The 19510-nt window shown below is 32.2% G+C and overlaps 2 protein-coding genes and 1 pseudogene across 2 annotated transcripts; all 3 read left to right on the top strand.

Annotated features, from left to right (window-relative positions):
• Nucleotides 1-600: 600 nt before the first annotated feature.
• LOC114403497 (sugar transport protein 13-like) lies at nucleotides 601-8061 on the top strand. Its single transcript, XM_028366521.1, has 5 exons — nucleotides 601-727; nucleotides 1172-1497; nucleotides 3755-3879; nucleotides 6173-6464; nucleotides 7084-8061. Exons 1-5 carry the CDS (start codon nucleotides 601-603, stop codon nucleotides 7750-7752), a joined length of 1539 nt encoding a protein of 512 aa, XP_028222322.1. The 3' UTR covers nucleotides 7753-8061.
• Nucleotides 8062-10538: 2477 nt separating this feature from the next.
• LOC114402123 lies at nucleotides 10539-14560 on the top strand (annotated as a pseudogene).
• A 2531-nt stretch (nucleotides 14561-17091) lies between these two features.
• Nucleotides 17092-18811, top strand: LOC114402505 (mavicyanin-like). The gene is made up of 2 exons (XM_028365102.1): nucleotides 17092-17431; nucleotides 18252-18811. Exons 1-2 carry the CDS (start codon nucleotides 17263-17265, stop codon nucleotides 18632-18634), a joined length of 552 nt encoding a protein of 183 aa, XP_028220903.1. The 5' UTR covers nucleotides 17092-17262; the 3' UTR covers nucleotides 18635-18811.
• The last annotated feature ends 699 nt before the right edge of the window (nucleotides 18812-19510 follow it).

Genomic DNA, 19510 nt, shown 5'->3' with positions numbered 1-19510 from the left:
CATTCCAATATTTCATTATTTTTTTTCTCATAAAAAAATTCATTCGAATAATAATACAAGTGGTGGCGGCGTCCAATCGTGCTAGGCTTTGCAATTAGATAAACGAGGTTCATTTTACATTGGAATAGTTTTTATTTATTTAACCCAATGCTACTTGTTACAAAATGTTGATGCACAAATTGCACGAAAACTGACATAGGGCTGATATTTTCTTAAAAAAATAAATATGAATTAATTATTTTTTTAATAAAAAATATAAGATTAAATTTGACGGAAAACATAGTGGTGTGGTTATGACGAAAGCTATTTGTAAGAAATAGCATTTCCAAGAATTAATTCACCCTTCTTGATTCTTCGATTTCTTTCACCTAAATTTTTTAACATTTTTATTTTATTTTATTCTTTGTTACATCATGTATTACTTCTATCATTTTTTTTTCTTTGAAAGTGTATGAGATGAGGGATAAAAAAAAGATTAAAGAAAGAAAAAGCAAAGTGAAACTCTTTTTCAATGGTTATAAATCAAAGTGGTAAAAGGCAAGTGATAGTAAAAACATTCTTCACAACTAAAAACCTTGAAGTTATTGGAAATTAATAGCTATGGCTGGCGGAGGCTTCACAACAAGCGGCGGCGAGTTTGAGGCAAAAATAACTCCAATTGTCATCCTTTCATGCATGATGGCTGCTACCGGAGGTCTTATGTTTGGATACGACATTGGCGTTTCTGGTAATTAATGCTCTCATGATTCAATTCCCCCTCTTGTTTCAACCATCTGTTCCTAAAATAAAAACTTTAATTTTCTTGTAGTGTTTGAGGTATAAGTAGCTTTTTAATATTTATTTTAAAGAATACTAAGAATTTTTTTTTAACATATTCCTTTAAATACTTCTTTTTAATTGATTAATATTTATTAAAAACTTCTTTTTCACTCCTTTAACCACCTCTATGTTTAGTGTCTTAGTCACTCCATGAAACTTTCTAACTCTATTTTCAAGTGTAGTTGAAGCGTTGCATATGTACTGTTATATTAAATCCATGACCCAATTTTCGTTTTTATTGTAGCTTCAATTATAGTTTCTTCTCTTTTAATAAAAAAAATACTGCTTTTTTTCTTCCGAAAATAAAAATATAAAAATATAATTTGATATTATTTCTGGCGATTTGAATCAGGTGGTGTGACATCCATGCCAGCATTCCTGAAAGAGTTCTTTCCGGAGGTGTATAGAAAGACAGTGGAAGAGGAAGAGTTGGACAGCAACTACTGCAAATACGACAATGAAAAGTTGCAACTATTCACATCGTGTCTGTACCTTGCGGGTTTAATGGCCACATTCTTGGCGTCGCATATAACTCGGAGACAGGGAAGAAGAGCCACCATGTTGATATCGGGATTCATCTTCATTGCTGGAGTTGCCTTCAATGCTGCTGCTCAGAACCTTGCCATGCTCATCATTGGTAGAGTCTTACTTGGTTCTGGAGTTGGTTTTGCTAACCAGGTTATTCTTTTCTCTCCCCCTCTCCCATTTTTATTTATCACAATATATAATATCCTTCAGAATTAATATATATATATATATATATATATATATATATATATATATGATCTCCATCGTACTGAAATAATTTTCCTTCAAGATACAGACAAATGACCTTTTAATTTATACCTTAAAGATTGTACTTAACTAGAATCTATGAACGACCAACAATTTTGAATACCAGTAATATATGATTTTTTTTTTTGGTGACCCGTGTATTCCTTAGATGAGAGTCAATCATTAATCTCTTATGATAAATATTTTTATATATATATGACCAAAGAGAATTGAACTCTTAACTATATATTTAAAATGATAAAATTATCTATAGACATAATTTTAATATGTACTTCAGCTCATCTTTAAAAGATATGTCGCTTATACAATGGTAACGTGTAGTGTTCAATTATTATGTGACATTTAACACATGCTTTTACATAATGATTTTATTATTTCATTTTTTTAATATTAGTTTATCTAAACTAATAGATAAAATAAATTAATTAATAAGACTAACCAAATTTAAAGAAAATCATTTTTAAAAATAAGATTAAAAAATAGAGATTCATTAAATGAGACGAATTTCGTGACATATTAAAATGAATAATTTAAAAGAAAAATTTATATTTAAGAGTGGTATTTAAATGTAATATTTAAAATAATTAATAAATTATAAAAATATGTATTTTTACCTTAATAAAATAATTTTAATACATGATTTTAAAAAATAATTTAGGAGTGCTGAGTTCCACCCTTGTTCTCTTCAAAGCGTCCTTATATAAAATAAATACGTAAGGATAGCACTAGACCTCTAGTAATGAAAGCATTAAAAGTAAATATTTTTTTATTTATAAATAATTTATTTTTTTAAGAAATAAATATTTGTATTAGTAAAATATAAAATTATAACTATTGTATAAAATAAAAAAACTAGAGTCAACACACGTAATTTTTCCTTTAAAAAGGACAAAAGGCCGGAATCACATTGATTCTAACAGAATTTATCCCCTTAACAAATCATAATACGTCACGTCTAAGATAATTCATATTTAAGAGACTGTGTTAAGAAGTGTGATAATAGCATTACTCTTTACCTATTACTTGTGTTGGAAGTTGTTTGACGCCAAATCAATACTAAAAATGCATGTTATTTTACAAAATTAAAGTCCAATACACATAAATTAAAGAAGTAGGAGCTACAAAGTGAGACGCGTCAAAGAGGTTTGAACGTATGTATATATATATATATATATATATATATATATGGAATCAAATAAGTGAATATTTACTTAAAAATCAGTTACTATCTTTTAACGTAAAAGTATCATTGTTGTTTAATGAGTAAAAACTTAATAAGCTGACGGTTAGATATTGACATATTAATGTGTCCCTTAGTCTAAGACAAAAATAGGTTTTGTAGTTTTCACTAGTAGGTGTGGTGTGTGTATATTAATCAGAGAGAGAGAACAAACTGACATATCTGACCAACCTAAACGATTAAAGTATATATCTATATTTATTAATCATGAGAATAATCTTATTTGATGTACATATTTTATTAAATAATTTTATTTTTAAATTTTATTTTTTTAATTTATATTAACTTTTCATTACTTTTATATTATTATTTTTTTATTAATTATATTTAACTTCTATTTTTTTATTATTTAAATTTTTTAGAGAAACACAAATGCCTCTCTTCCCTTAATAATTATAAAGATAATGAGAAATAAAATAAAATTATAGAAAGGGCATTGTCCCCACAATATAATGAATCACACCGTGCTTCAATGGAAGGCAAGTTAATTAAAACCGGCCAATAGTTTTTATTGTTAATTGTACAAAGGCTTCATTGGCATGCACTCCCAAAGTCTTAATCGTCTTCTTCAAACTCCAATCCACTTTTTATGCTTTAAATTGTTCTTACTATTTGACGTTTACGACCCTTGATGGAGATCACTTTGTATTTTCTCTCTTTTTGACATTGAAAGTGCAACCAAAACTTCAACTTGTGCTACTCGTTTTTGTAGCTCGCAAATTCTATCTACATCTTATCCATATAAAACGATAAAGCTAAGTCGATTTTGGTGTAATACAATTTATAATGGAAAAATAAATTATTAGACTAATATTTTAATGCTATGAGGTGGAATTGTAATAGCAAGTGCTTCTTGGAACTCACTCATCTTTGTTGCTTTAATTTTTTTTATGACAACAGGCCGTGCCAGTTTTTCTTTCAGAGATCGCACCTTCAAGAATACGTGGAGCATTGAATATACTTTTCCAGTTGAATATCACCCTTGGCATTCTCTTTTCCAACCTTGTCAACTATGCCACCAACAAGTAAGTTTCTTGCGTGCGTGCTCCCAAGTTCATCCTTTTTGTTTGAATAAATCACGAGTTTGTGTGTTAAAACTAAAAAATGTATAGAACAAGATAAATCATGGCCATTAGAAGCTTCACCAATCTCCCCAGTGTGATTACTCATGCCCAGGTGAAAGCATCACTTACTCGGAGTAATTGGTTAATAGTGAGAGTGATGCTAGTCAAAACTTTGAAAATTGATGGCCTGATTGGAGTTGTTCTCCAAAAGTCCAAACTCCAAAGAGATTCTGCTTCGTAGAAAAAGAAAACTAACACAATTATGACCCTTTCTATTACTCCATTCACCACCCAAAAGTCAAGCGCATGCTTGCCTACTCTGCTTAGTGTTTTGGGTCTCCATAAATTGTTCAAAAGCCAGAAGCAACTCAAGCAAGTACTATCTGCTAACAACAGGACAAGTGTTTGTTTCTCACCATATGATAAAGTCCCACCTCTAAGAAAGGGCCACGATTATTTTCCTTTTCATTTTTTTAGTGGGAATAGAAACAATAATTTTTCATTTTCATGATTTCATCAATTGTTTTCTGCCATTTATATCCCCTACCTCTCATTTTGCTCTTGCACCTCTCAAAAGATTCAAGTGGATAAAAATACATTTTTACCAAACACTTCTTTCCAGAACAACTATTCCGAAATAGGATATTCATTGGGAATAATTATTCCAAAATAAAGTTTTTTTTATTCCAGAATATCTATTTTGGAGTAAATTTTCAAAATGTTTATTCTATTCTAAAATATGAAAAACTATATTTTAGAATAATTGTTCACGAAGAGTATTCTACTAGATACATTTTCAGAATAACTATTCCAAAATATTCTGAAACAACTATTATGTATCCTATTTTGAAATACTTGATAGAACTCCCCTTCCCTTCTCAAAACTCAAACTTGTACCATCAAGCTGTCAGGCCACCGTGTGTCGCATTTGCACCTCCGTGCCATCGTGCATCACCTTCTCGTGTCAACTTGGGTCGCCATGTGAAACAATAGGGAAGGGGTATAAGTTGATTTTGGTGTAGTAAAAGAGAATGATAACATTTTTGGTGTAGTAAAAGAGAATGACTTTGATGTTGGCGAAGATGAATAAGGTGGACTCCACGTTGAGGAAGACGAAGGGGTATAAGTTGTTTTCTTCACGAGGGTCGTTGGTTTGAACGACGAAGGGAAGAGAGAAAATATTTTTGGCATGGTGTGGGTTTTGGAAAAGAATTCGTAGTTGAATTGTCTCAACTACCTATGATGATTTGGCAGTCAATAGGGAGGAGGTGGTTGGTGGAGTACCAATGACGGGCAGAGAGGGTGGCAAAGGAGAGTTCGAGCCAATCATAGGTAGGACAGGGGGAGAAGGTGCAAACTTTCTTTTCACCATTGTTGAAGCCATCAATTTGGACGAGGGAGTTGTCAAGTGTTTGGGCAGCATAAGGCAAAAGGGAGAGGTGATGTTAGGGCTGAGGATATTTTTTACCATTGAGGCTTTTTAGGAGGTGTAGTATTCATATCGGGAAGGTACATGATATAGATAACTAGCTTAATTCCCATAAATCTTGGTTTGGTAACCAATCCATCTTGGTAAAGGCCCGCATGATCCAACCTAGAAATGTTAACTTGCTTAATTGTTGGTTGGTGTGAAAATTTGAATTGACGATAAACTATTGTATCCATCATTGTTTCAATAAACATTCACAAATTTTAATAGATTAATAATTTATTTTCCTACCAATGCTTCAATATTTTTAAATATTATATGAAGAAAATATTAAATAAAATAAAAATATTTAATATTTTAAAAACTTAAGAAACATTCAATACTTTATTAATATAAACATAAAGATTTGTAGGAAGATTTAGAATTGTCGTTATTCAATTATTTAATGCCAGAAAATTGATATAGACTTATCACTTTGTGCATGTTTGGATTGAAGTTAGAAATGCTATGTCTATGTTTTAATTTTAATGCAAATCCAACGGATAAAAGTAAAATGAAAACAAAATCAAGAGTTCGATCTTTTGAGAGAATTAATTGTCTTAAAAATACTTTTTCACTTCAAAATCAAACATCACTCAAACTGTAAAGAAACCCGTAATCTAGAATTGAATAATAAAAAACGCAAGGCAATTTTTTCTCGTGAAAAATCAGTGCCAACTTGTTATAGATAATAAAATTCTAAAGCATGTTCCGTTAGTTTTGTTTTGATATACATTGGGTTGTTGTTCATTGTTGGTGATGATGACTATTGTTGAGCAAGGACAGAATCAAAGGTGGATGGGGTTGGAGGCTATCTCTGGGTTTGGGCGGTTTACCGGCACTACTTCTCACGTTGGGGGCTTTCTTGGTGGTGGACACCCCAAACAGTCTCATCGAGCGTGGTCACTTGGAAGAAGGAAAATCTGTGCTGAGAAAGATTCGTGGCATTGACAACATTGAACCTGAGTTCTTGGAGCTTCTTGACGCAAGTCGTGTGGCTAAAGAAGTCAAGCACCCTTTCAGGAATATCCTCAAGCGCAAGAACAGACCTCAACTCGTCATTTCCATTGCTCTGCAGGTCAGTGCTATGTTCTCAAACATTTTCCTGTGAATTAATTACACAATTTGTTCTAGACTTCTGGTATCTACTTGCATTGATTTGGTCCCTAAAAATTTAGGTATATAATTTAGTCTTTGAATTATGAACTTCATTCCTTTTTTTATCAACTTTGTGTATCTAGTAGTAATATAACATGTGACCAAAATAATGTAGGTAAGTGGGAGACGACGACTTTCGTACATGAGTTGTGAGTTAGGTCTAAATCTAAATTCTAATATTAAGAGTCTCCTTTAATATATCTTGTTGGGTTTATTAGGCCAATTGTTATTGAACCCTTATTTAATCACCTACATATATGGCCAATATTTGATGTGAGAGTGGTGTGGTGAAGATTGTGCATTGAATAATAAACAAGACCAATGATAGCAATAGCATCAGTCCTTGAATTTATTGTGAAGATGACATTTTAGAGACTAAATTCTAGACCAAATTAACATGATTAAAACAATGTTATTGTATGTTCACTCTCTTCTTAACATAATTGAAACAATGCTATTGTTAGCTGGATCAATATTGATCAATTGAATTTTCCAGATTGATCTGATTCTTATTCCATTTGGGTGTTTTCAAAAAATAGATTTTTCAGCAGTTCACTGGCATCAATGCCATAATGTTTTATGCCCCGGTTTTGTTTAACACATTGGGTTTCAAGAACGATGCTTCTCTCTACTCTGCTGTGATTACTGGTGCTGTTAATGTCGTCTCCACTGTTGTCTCAATCTATTCAGTAGACAGACTCGGGAGGAAAATGCTCTTATTGGAAGCTGGAGCTCAAATGTTCCTGTCTCAATTAGTGATTGCAGTCATAATAGGAATGAAGGTAAAGGACCATTCAGAGGACCTCTCAAAGGGTTTTGCAGTGCTAGTGGTTGTGCTGGTGTGCATTTTTGTGTCTGCATTTGCATGGTCATGGGGCCCTCTTAGTTGGCTCATCCCAAGTGAGATATTCCCACTGGAGACTCGCTCAGCCGGGCAAAGTATCGCGGTGTGTGTTAACTTGCTATGCACATTTGTCATTGCACAGGCCTTTCTCTCAATGCTGTGCTTCTTCAAGTTTGGCATCTTCTTGTTCTTCTCTGGATGTGTCTTGATCATGTCCACCTTCGTGCTTCTCCTGCTTCCCGAAACAAAGAATGTCCCCATTGAAGAGATGACTGAGAGAGTGTGGAAGCAGCATTGGTTGTGGAACAGGTTTATTGATGAAGATGATTGTGTTAAAGAAGAGAAAGTAGTCACTGGCAATTGACCAAGCAAAAATGGGAAAGTCCAAGGTTTGTGTAATGAGTAGTATTTTAGATTCTATATATTGGAGTGTTTGGTTAGATTTGGCTGTTACAACTAACCAGATTGTAAGTTATGATTCCCACTTTCTTAGTGACGTGTGTCTGTAACATTGTAATGCCACTTTAATTGTCCTGTTATGCGAGTCATATAAGTTATGTGTAATAAGTTTTTTTCTCCTGTACTGTCTTTCTTTCGGAAGACAAAAAGCCTAGCCTTAGCATATCATTTGTCTATTTGTCTTTTGCTTAAATTGTTTTTGCTAGTTATGTTTTCCAATTTGTCATTTCCTACTGTTTTTCGCCCTGAAAACAATGAATAACACATGTTTTAGAACAATTTTGATGCAATAGCTTCACATCAGAAGTGGAAAAAAATAGTAACTAACAAATAAAATAATGAGCATTAAGCTGAACGCATGGTAGGTGATCAATGCACCAAATATGGTACTCAGTTGTACCAACCTCCATTGCCTTTGAAAACTCATATAACAGTACCTAAGGAACGACTGGACGAGGGGCAAGATAAATAAAAGAAATCTAAATGGAAAAAAATAGAAGCCTAATAGACAAATAAACAAAATAAAGACAATAGATTAAGGGGAATGAATAATACTAACATGATATTTAAAATATAATATATATATATATATATATATATATATATTGAATTTAAAATACATGTGACTGACCTTCTCAAACTAGATTGGCTAACGTTGTTAACACGCTTACTTGACTGCAAGATTAAAATAAAAATAAATAAACAAATAAAAGATTAAGTTCAAAACAAAAATCTTTAAAGGATTAAAATAAAATAAAATTTTTATTTCATAGAGACCAAAAGATTATATAATCCCATAATAATAACAAAAGTAATAATAATAAATAATCTCATATATTCTTAGTATTTCTTAAAAAATAATATAAAATAAAATGAGAATATTAATGGTGTTCCAATAATTTAGGGGTTTTGATACGGTTAATTTTTTAATCAATCAAATTACATATAATCTTTTCATTAATTATTTTTTTACTTTTTTAAATTAGTCCTTGATTATTATTTCTTAAAAATTTAAAATTATAACTTCTTTAAATTAAAAAACATGATTAAAAATAACTTTATAAGTCTGAATCCTAAAATATTTTTTAGTTAATTTGAACAATTTTTATAAAACCTTTGGCTAACAAGGTTTAGGGTTTAAAAATTTATTATTGTTGTTTTTAAACCTAGCTTTTATAAAATTTGTTGAAAACAACTAAGAAGATTTTAGGATTCAGACTTCTAAAATTATCTTTAATCATATTTTCTAATTTAAAAATTGTAAATTTAAAATTTTAAAAAATAATAATCAATGATTAAATTGAAAAACCAAAAAAAACTCATTTAATAAACAGATAACATATAATTTAATTAGTTAAAAAAATTAATAATATCAAAGTTGCTAAATTATTGAGACACCATATAAACTCTCAAATAAAATTAAATAATGACAACTGTGGTTCCTTCCACCACTTCCCTGTCACTCATTCCCAAACCATTTCCGAAATCAAACAAAACAGGGCATATATTTTCAACATAATATTATTTTATATTCTCGTATAAACATCTTATAAAATGTAATTAATATAAAATGTTATTGTCGTCATTTTTTGTGCATGCTTGATTTTTACTTTCGATGATGATTCTTGTATCTCTGAGCATTTAGAAAAGTTAATTTGAATAAATAATATGTATTTAAAAATCTTTTTTATCTGTGATTGATTTGCTTAAAATATATTATAATATGCTGTAACTAAAATTTTATAGATGATATCTAATTGAACTCAAAATGACTTGATGAGATATTGAAATATATTAATTTCTTCATTACAAATTGAGAAAAACATTGGGAAATATATTATACTATATTCATTTTCATGGAGATGATTTTTTTTTTTACTTTATTTTGATTGGAATAAAAATTTTAATGAGAAAAAGTAATACTTTCCAATATTCAGAATTTGAGAAATATAATGTTATATGCAAATAGATGAGAAAAATTACTTTGATTTGGGTGGAGATAGAAGGATATTTTATAGTGTCCTTCACTCCTTTTTTATTAAGGTAGAAATGGAATGGGAAGAAATACGAAGGAGAGAGAATAAAAAGATTAAATTTTTACACTTTGTTTGAAAGGAGAAATAAGGAGGAAAGTTGTTTGCGTGGGATCCACTAAAAACATTTTCCCCTAAATTGGAATGAAATAGAATGGAATTTTTTATTTTATCTTTTTTAATTATAATATTTATTTAAAAATAATAAATAATTTGTTGTTAGGAAAAAAACATTTTATTAAAATAAATATTTTTAATTATTATAAAAATAATTTTTTATATAATTTGTTTATTTTTCCACTATCTTGTCTACTTATTCAAACAAGTGGGGAGAAATTTCTTTACTTCTCTTTTATTTATTTCATTCTATTTTTTTATTTGTATTTCACTTTTAGTCCAAACAAAATATTTAAAAGAAGAAAAAGGAAAAAAAAAGAAAGAAAACAATCATTATTGACTTTACTTTTGGCATAGAAACTTGGGTTAGTGTCCTTGCAAGCAAAATTTTGACAAAGGTGAAAATATTCTCAAATGCGAAGGAACTGATCACGTAAGGTATGGGTTGTAGCTGATGAACCTAGAGATAAACTAACTCAACAAATCTCCTTCAAATGTGAAGGAAAGTGATTAGCATAGCTTTTATGGGAGAAGAGCTGCCATGTTCATAGCAGGATTCATCTTCATCGCTGGAGTTGCCTTCTGTGCTGCTGCTCAGAACCTTGCCATGCTCATCTTTGGTAAGGTCTTACTTGGTTTTGGAAACCAAATAGGTTATCCTCTTTTCTTCCCTTTCCCATTTTTCTTCCATTTGCTCCAGAATTTTTTAAAAATAAGATCGAATTTTGTTCGTTTTAAAAAATAAAAGATTTAAATGAATTTTTTAAAATAAAGGCTCTAATTCAATCTTTTTTAGAGAACACAATGCCTAATTAAACCACTTCAAAATAATAAGAGGATGAAATCATACTTAAAAAAATAAGAGGACAGAAAAATAATTAAATTTAAAATTTTCGACGTGGATATCGTTAACCATGTTAGCAACACCTCTAACGACATCCATAACAAGAGACTAGAACAAACATTTTTTTGAAATTCAAGGAATAAAAAAGCAATTTTCACCTTTTAAAATAAAGCAATTTTGAGATTGGAAGACACCAAAAATTGACTCAAATTTGAAACACAAAAAACATACTATTTACGTTCAAGATTTTCTCTGTATTAACTTGAACTGAAGTGTGATCCACTTTTCCTAAATTTAATGTAAAAAAAAAAACTCCAACACACTTTTTAGGCTTTTAATTCATAAATTGTTCTCAATATTTGACGTTTACGAGCCTTGATGGAGATTACTTTGTATTTTCTCTCATTTAATTATATAAAATCACTTATATTTTATAGCTAAGCAGATTTTGGTCTAATACCATGGAAAAAAAATATTTGACTGATATTTTGATGGTATGAGGTGGAATGGTAATAACAAGTACCTTTTGGAACTCATTAATCATTATTTGTTGCTTTAATTTTATTTTTTTATGACAGGTGGTGCCAGTTTTCCTTTCAGAGATCGCACCATCAAGAATACGTTGAGCATTGGATATACTGTTCCAGCTGAATATTACCCTTGGCATTCTCTTAGCCAATCTTGTCAACTATGCCACCAACAAGTAAGTTTCTTGCGTGCACATGCTCCCATTTTCTATCCTTTTTTTTTTTAATAATATGCTAACTTCAAACGGAAATGAATCATGAGTTGTCTTAAAAACTTTAAATGTATAAAACGAATAATAAATTAAAAAGCTTAAATAACAGTTTAGTTCCTCTAAAATACTTTTTTTTTAAGTTTTTGTTCTCAAGTAACAATTTTAACCATTTTGACAACTTATTTATTTTGATAAACTGTTTTATTTTTAATCCTTGGTCAACTAGTCATCAACTCTTCTTTGAATATATGAAGATTGACGAAGACTAAGGTGGGAAAGGCAAACTGGTTGCCTACGTGCGTGAGTGTTTTATAACCATTGGATATATAATATTTTTAATCAAAGGCCAAGGTTATTCTTTATTTTTCTCTTTATCTTTTTTCTTATTTTATCTCCCTTTCCTTCTTTTCCAACTTTGTCCTCTATCCCCATCTCTCCCCTGCACCAGAAGAAAGAGCCAACGCCGATGACGCCACCGCAATCATCACAGCGACAACATCAACGGAAACCAACTACAGTGACAACAACCACGACAACACCGCAACAAATCTTCCTTTCTAGCCAACCACCACACCGGCGACGACAATGACAACGACGAAATCGCCACCACAACGACTCCCTTCCAAGCCAACGGTGGCGACACCGCCATAACCACCCTCCCTTTCTCAGATTTGGAAACCGCAAACCATCCCCTTTTCTCAAATCTAAAAAAAATTGCAATCCCAAAACCTACAACCACGACATAGTAGCGCATCCAATCACCACAACCGTCGTTGACCAAGCTTGCATTGTACGACCGTCATGCTCCCATGCTTGGAGCCACCAGCGTTGATTTGCAAAAGTTGTTGATTTCAAAGGGATGCCGAGGGGGAGTGATTGTTGGTCTTAAGCTCAGATAACACAAATCAATCACAAATCTAACAAAATAAAGTTTAGATTTATCTTTGTCTTTTGTTCACAGTTCTCACCACAACACGAAGAGGTGACTTGCGGTCAGGAGCGAAACTAGAAAAATAATTAGGGGAGCAAAAAAACTATTTTACAAGATAAAGATGGTGGGTGAGTGGAGAGCCAGAGAATGAGGAGGGTAGAAGGGTGGATAGGGGTAAAATGGGAAAACAAGAAAAAGAATCAAACTCACGCTCGGTAGGCAACGAGTTTGCCTTTCCCACCTTAGTCTTCCTCATGAAGATTTTAAAAACGACATGGTAATTGTTTCTCATGAAAAATCAGTGCCAACTTGTTATAGATAATAAAATTCTAAAGCATGTTCCATTAGTTTTGTTTTGATATACGTTGGGTTGTTGTTCATTGTTGGTGATGATGACTATTGTTGAGCAAGGACAGAATCAAAGGTGGATGGGGTTGGAGGCTATCTCTGGGTTTGGGCGGTTTACCGGCACTGCTTCTCACGTTGGGGGCTTTCTTGGTGGTGGACACCCCAAACAGTCTCATCGAGCGTGGTCACTTGGAAGAAGGAAAATCTGTGCTGAGAAAGATTCGTGGCATTGACAACATTGAACCTGAGTTCTTGGAGCTTCTTGACGCAAGTCGTGTGGCTAAAGAAGTCAAGCACCCTTTCAGGAATATCCTCAAGCGCAGGAACAGATCTCAACTCGTCATTTCCATTGCTCTGCAGGTCAGTGCTATGTTCTCAACCATTACATGGTAAGCTAGCTTTTGAGATTGAGTTGAGTCCAAACTTTATGCTCTTGATGCCCAAACCTTAACATGAGAGGGGTGTATAAGGCCATAGGAGGCAACCCTTTTGCGTTTTCATCTTCTTTCTTGTAAAGTGTTGAAATGATTTTTCAATGGGAAATCAATGATAGCCTTAGTCCTTGAATCTATTGGGAAAATGACATTTTAGAGACCAAACTATATACACAAACTTTCAAGGACTAAATTAGCATAAGTTGCCACTTTTGGGTACAAAATTATATATTCACTCATTTCTTAACGTAGTGGAAATAGTATGTTATTGTTAGCTGGATCAGTATGCTCAATTGCAACTTGCTAATTTATCTGATGCTTATTCCATTTTGGTGTTTCCATCAACTAGGTTTTTCAGCAGTTCACTGGCATCAATGTCATAAGTCTCATAATGTTTTATGCCCCAATTCTATTCAACACACTAGGATTCAAGAACGATGCTTCTCTCTACTCTGCTGTGATTACTGGCGCCATTAATGTGCTCTCCACTGTTGTCTCAATCTATTCAGTAGACAGAGTCGAGCAGTGAATGCTCTTACTGGAAACTGGTATTCAGATGTTCTTGTCTCATGTTGTGATTGCAGTTGTAATGGGAATAAAGATGAAGGACCATCCAGAGGAGCTCTCAAAGGGTTATGCAGTGCTGGTGGTTGTGATGGTTTGCATTTGCATGGTCATGGGGCCTCTTGGTTGGTTCATCCCAAGTGAGATATTCCCACTCGAGACTCGCTCGGTAGGACAGGGTTTATCAGTGTGTGTCAACTTCCTCTTCACATTTGTCATTGGGCAAGCCGTTTTCTCAATGTTGTGTCTCTTCAGGTTTGGCATCTTCTTTTTCTTCTCTGGATGGATCTTGATCATGTCCACCTTTGTGCTTTTCCTTTTCCCAGAGACAAAGAATGTCCCCATTGAAGAGATAGCGGAGAGAGTGTGGAAGCAGCATTGGCTATGGAAGAGATTTATTGATGAAGATGATTGTGTTAAAGAAGAGAAAGTAGTCACTGGCAATTGAGAATGTCCAAGGATTTAATCTGGCTTCTCAGTTGTAAATTAGATGAATTCTGGCAATAATTTGGTTTGTCAAATGAGTATTTTAGACTCTATAGTGTTTGGTTAGATTTGGTTGTTACAGCTAACCAAGTTATCATTCCCGCTATGTTAGTGACCTATGTCTGTAACATTGTAATGCCACGCCAATTGTCCTTTTCTGTGAGTCATATAACATTTTGTACTATGTTTCTATTTTTATTTTCTCTCCTTTCTTTCAGAAGGCAAAGCCTAGTCCTAGGATATTATTTGTCTTTTGTTTAAATTGTTTTTGCTAGTTCTGTTTCTTCTTTCTTTCCTGCGACAACGAATAGCATAGTTAAGAACAATTCGGATGCAATAGCTTCAGATTAGAAGTGGAAAAATGTAGTATAGCTACCAAATAAATTAACTAGTATTAAGCTGGACGCATGGTTGGTATGGTGATCAATGGTAGGAGTCATGATTTATTTTATTACATTGCACCAAATATGAATGAAGGGTTCTTCATGAAGCCATTTGTTGGGGGAAAAAAACTCTAAATAGGTTGTACCAACCTCAAGGAAGACAGTATATTAGGGGAATGAATAATACTAAAATTATGAAACGTTAATTGCAAATTCGGTAAACTTGGTGTTAATAATTGCTAGCAAGCACCGTAGAGAAATTTAGGTAAAGTAGGACTTAATTTTGATTGAAGTCAAAGTTTTAATTCTCTGTGATTGTGATGAATTTCTTATAACAGTAGCTAGCTACCAATAAAATGTAACTGCATTTAAAAAAAAGGTTTAACTTATTTGTATTGGTCCTATTGGTGGAGATCTCCTTACTGCCTGAATTTGATTAAAAAAATTATATGTAGCTTTCAATTGGAGGTTGTATAAAGCGTGTGCTTAATGTGATCATCAAATAGAAACAGTGTATGGTGATTGCTATCTATGATGACAGTCACCAATTCACTGTTACAAATGAAAATACAAAAAGAAGTGGTCATCACGGCACCCACAAGTTTTTGTGTAGATAAAGTGCAGTTGCAGCACAGAACCAAATAGTAGGACATAGAATATCAAGGATTTCATATCATACCAATCATCAAAATTCTAATTTCAATTTAATAGTTGGGTGTTTTTATTAGACTATAGTGTTTGGTTAGATTTGGTTGTTCGTCAATTTCAAATTTGTCTTTTGGTAACATGGCTATTCGTATTTAGTACTGAATAGCATTCCTGAGTCATATTAAGACGTATGGAAACTGATCTCCAAAATAATAAGTTCTGTCTTCTAGGAAATAAAAAAGAAAAAAAGAAAACTGTATCTTTCCATTAACTTCAGCCCCGACAAGATATATATCAAACATTTCAAAAGTGAAGTAAGGCAAAATAAAGACAAATATGAAAAACATTTTTTAAAATATTTAGAAATAAAAATATTAAATAATTTTTTTATAACATTAAATATTTAACTTCTAACTTTTTTTAACAATTATCCTCCAGAAAATGGTTTATATAATCCTTTTTAAAAAGTGTTAAATTAAACTACGTACATATTTCGATTAAAGTTAGTTTTGAATTCAAAAGTATTTTTACTTTCAAATCAACTATTTTACCTCCTTCATTTGTGTATCGGAATTCATAATTGTGCATTAAAATTCCTAAAATTACTTTTCAAACTTTAATCCAAACATAGCAAAGTTTTTTTGTACTTTGCACAGATTTAGGGTCATTAAATGTTTATTTCAATCAATTCTTCGTTAACTAATTAATTATGATTCTCTGAGAAAAATAATTTTCTCTTATTTATTTTATGAGATCACCTTAATATATTCCCTCTCTTCCTAGCAAAATAGTAATAATTATGATTTTCGTTTATATATAATTATAAATTGTATCTACATATTAAGTTACAATTAGCATACACGTGTTTCTAGTTCCTTTTATGATTGAAGCAAAAGCAAAATATATAAGAATAGTTTCTAACTGTTTTATAGAATAAATTCATAAAATACATACAAACGTAAATAATTTTTTTTAAAAGAATCAGGATTAATATTCATAAAACATTTGTTTCATAAAATGCAGAAAGAAAAAAAATGAATAAAAACACAAAACGTAAGAAAAAGAAAATTGCAGTGAACAGCATGCATTTTCCTTCCATGAACAACATCATTAATTATTTTTTTTAAAACAATTTTCGTTATTTATTTATTTTATGAATTTACACTCTAAAATAATTAGAAACTACAATATTAATTATTATTTTTGTGGGTAGAAAGAGAATATATTAAGGTGATGTCATAAACAAAATAAGAGAGAAAATTGTTTTTCTCAAAGAATCACAATTAATTAGTTAAAGAAGAATTGATTGAAAATGGATATGTAATGCCCCTAAACATGTGCAAAATGGATATTTAATGACCCACCTGTGCAAAGTTACACACAATAGAAAAACCCAAGTTAAAACTACTTCTAATGTGTTTGTTTTTAATATTTTCTCAGTTTCCGATTCAACTAAACGTAAGAACAACGGATTGTTAGATTTGTAACGTTAAAACAAAACAATCCACATACTTACTCCATTTTAGTTACATTTTCAATGTTAGATAGACGGACACAAAATACAAGAAGCAAAGTAGGAGCAGTGGAGCACTTATTACTCAGACCCACCGCAACTATGCTAATGAGATTAATCAGATTATGCAGCGGGCCACATTATTTCCCTTTTGGAAATAGTGCTAAGTTTTTATCAAACAAACCAATTAATTAAAGAAAAAGACTGGGACCTATTCATCCACTTTGTCATTCTTCAAGTTCCAACATCCAAATCCTTCAAAGCCAGCTAGTCAAAAGGATATATAAAGACCCCAACCAAGGGCAAAGGAGACACAAACAAACAACAAGAAGAAGGGTCTCTATTCTCTAATTTACCTCTGCAGGGCTTGAAACCATGACTTTGGTAGAGAGAGTTGTGGTTTTGTTTATAGTGATGACAATTGTGAAGGTTTCATATGCAGCTGTATACAAGGTTGGAGACTCTGCTGGTTGGACTACCCTTGGCACCATAGACTACAGAAAATGGGCTGCTACCAAGAACTTCCAAATTGGTGACACTATCAGTAAGTTTGCTCACTCTAATTGCATGGTGTGTTTATGTTACTATGTAATTGTGTTGGTTTTGCTTCATTGTTAGCAGATGAGTTCAAATCATTTTGTAAAATGGAAAAGTCCTAGCCTTTTGATAGTTCTGCATCCTCTTCCCAGAATACAAATCAACACTATTTTGCAATTCTGTAATACTTTTTTTTTTTACTAGTAAGAGGAGTACAATTCTTCTAAGACAGTTGTATTGTTGTCTAAAATTTATTGGAAACTATAAAATCATAGATGAGACTCATAAAAATTTATGATTTCAAATAAATTTCAGTAATGCCCAGGGTGGAGAAAACTCTAATTCCTTCTTTTCTTGTTTTTGCATCAAGTACCCCACCATTGCACTTCCATGGCTAGCATTTCTCTTTTAAATTTTGTTTCTCTTTATTATTGAGATAAACTATGTGTTCAAGGAGGTCCCTACATAAAACTCCTGGTTTTTACTCATCTATACACTATTTTTTTTATTTTGTTTTCTTATGATTTTTATTCTTATATTAGAGCCTTTTACACACCAGTTTCATGACTATAGTTGTAAACCAGCATGACCCACCACTTCCACTTGCATTAACTTTTTGTGCTCTGCACGAGCTCTTTTGGATGAAGAGACAAAACAACATGCAATGAGATTGTTGGCCTCACCGCTGACAATTACATAGTATATTTCATAAGCATTCAACCGAAAAATCATTATAGAGCATGGTCTTTACTTAATTATGATTATTAGTAGTAGCAACATAACATAACTCAAATTGTTGGTGATTTGTATTTTTTTTTTTTGTCCAGTATTCGAATACAATGCCAAATTCCACAATGTGATGCGAGTGACGCATGCCATGTACAAGACATGCAACGCATCATCTCCTATTGCTACCTTCACAACTGGCAAAGACTCCATCAACATAACCAATCATGGTCACCACTTCTTCTTCTGTGGCGTCCCTGGCCACTGCCAAGCAGGACAGAAGGTTGATATTAACGTGCTCAAGGTTTCTGCAGAAGCACCTACTCCTTCAGGTTCAGCTTTGGCCTCTCCAACCGTTCAAGCTTCCACTGTGCCCGCACCTTCTCCTAGCAATGCTACCCCATTGATTTCTCTAAATGGATCTTTTGGTTTGGTGGGTTTGGCCATGGGAATCCTTTCACTTGCTTTCTCTAGCTATGTCTAATAAGAAAGTGTTTTGTTTAGTTTGGTTTATGTACTTCTTTTGGTTTTTTTCTTGTATGGGAACTCATCAAGGGAACTTCTCCAACTCCTTTGCCTAGATTATTGGGACGTTTGTAAACCATTTTGAATGACAAAGAAAACATTTATTAGATATATTACAATGTATTTTTCCTATCAACCCGGTATTGTATGTTTAGTTACATACGTATGAAAAAACATTCGTCTAAAGATATTAGTTACTTAAATAAATTTCAGTATTTTGAGTGTATTTTTCTTTTCCATGTAGGATTTTAAAGGGTTAAGATTGTGTGAATTTATGGGTATAGGTTGAAATAAATAAAAATTTAAGGGTATCGTAAAACTTATAAAAATTCACGCTCCCTTACACTCTCCTCAACTACTTAAGTTAGACTTGTTGGGTTGATTATATTGTCTTTGTCATTCATATAGGGGGAGGAGAGATTAAACGAAAATCTTTTATACAAATATATATATATATATATATATATATATATAAGAGACCTTAAGGGGTTTAAAAGGAACTCCCAAAAGTTTATCTTTTGCTGTTGAACAAAAAAAGGTAAAGTGAGGGTATGAATGGATACATCTATGATCTCGACAGAGCTCCTATTGTTGCAGTTGGAGCCTAGCGGGGACCAAGTTGTGCAACAAAGCGTGCCCTGCGAATGATGGTTCTAGGTTGATCATAACTGGTTTGTTAGGCGAGTATTTGCATCAAGGCACGCGACAGCACCACTTAAAGTTAAGACTCAAGAGGGCCAAAAGTTTATTACTTGTGTCATTCAATTAAGGTTTCGGCTGTTTTTTTGGTTTCTAAAAGATCATACTACAATTCTGTCCAAAAAAAAATCATACT

The sequence above is a fragment of the Glycine soja genome, chromosome 20 (assembly GCF_004193775.1).
Source record: "Glycine soja cultivar W05 chromosome 20, ASM419377v2, whole genome shotgun sequence".
Lineage (NCBI taxonomy): Eukaryota > Viridiplantae > Streptophyta > Magnoliopsida > Fabales > Fabaceae > Glycine > Glycine soja.
The sequence above is the reverse complement of the archived record's forward strand: the minus strand, read 5'-3'. Positions and strand labels throughout refer to the sequence as shown.

What these genes read in the sequence shown, in the direction of transcription:
- LOC114403497 (XM_028366521.1), top strand. Translation starts at nt 601, where the DNA reads ATGGCTGGCGGAGGCTTCACAACAAGCGGCGGCGAGTTTGAGGCAAAA. An exon ending in ATACGACATTGGCGTTTCTG is followed by an intron (nt 728 to 1,171) that starts GTAATTAATGCT and finishes GATTTGAATCAG; the next exon opens with GTGGTGTGACATCCATGCCA. An exon ending in TCATTTCCATTGCTCTGCAG is followed by an intron (nt 6,465 to 7,083) that starts GTCAGTGCTATG and finishes TTCAAAAAATAG; the next exon opens with ATTTTTCAGCAGTTCACTGG.
- LOC114402505 (XM_028365102.1), top strand. Translation starts at nt 17,263, where the DNA reads ATGACTTTGGTAGAGAGAGTTGTGGTTTTGTTTATAGTGATGACAATT. An exon ending in CCAAATTGGTGACACTATCA is followed by an intron (nt 17,432 to 18,251) that starts GTAAGTTTGCTC and finishes TTTTTTGTCCAG; the next exon opens with TATTCGAATACAATGCCAAA.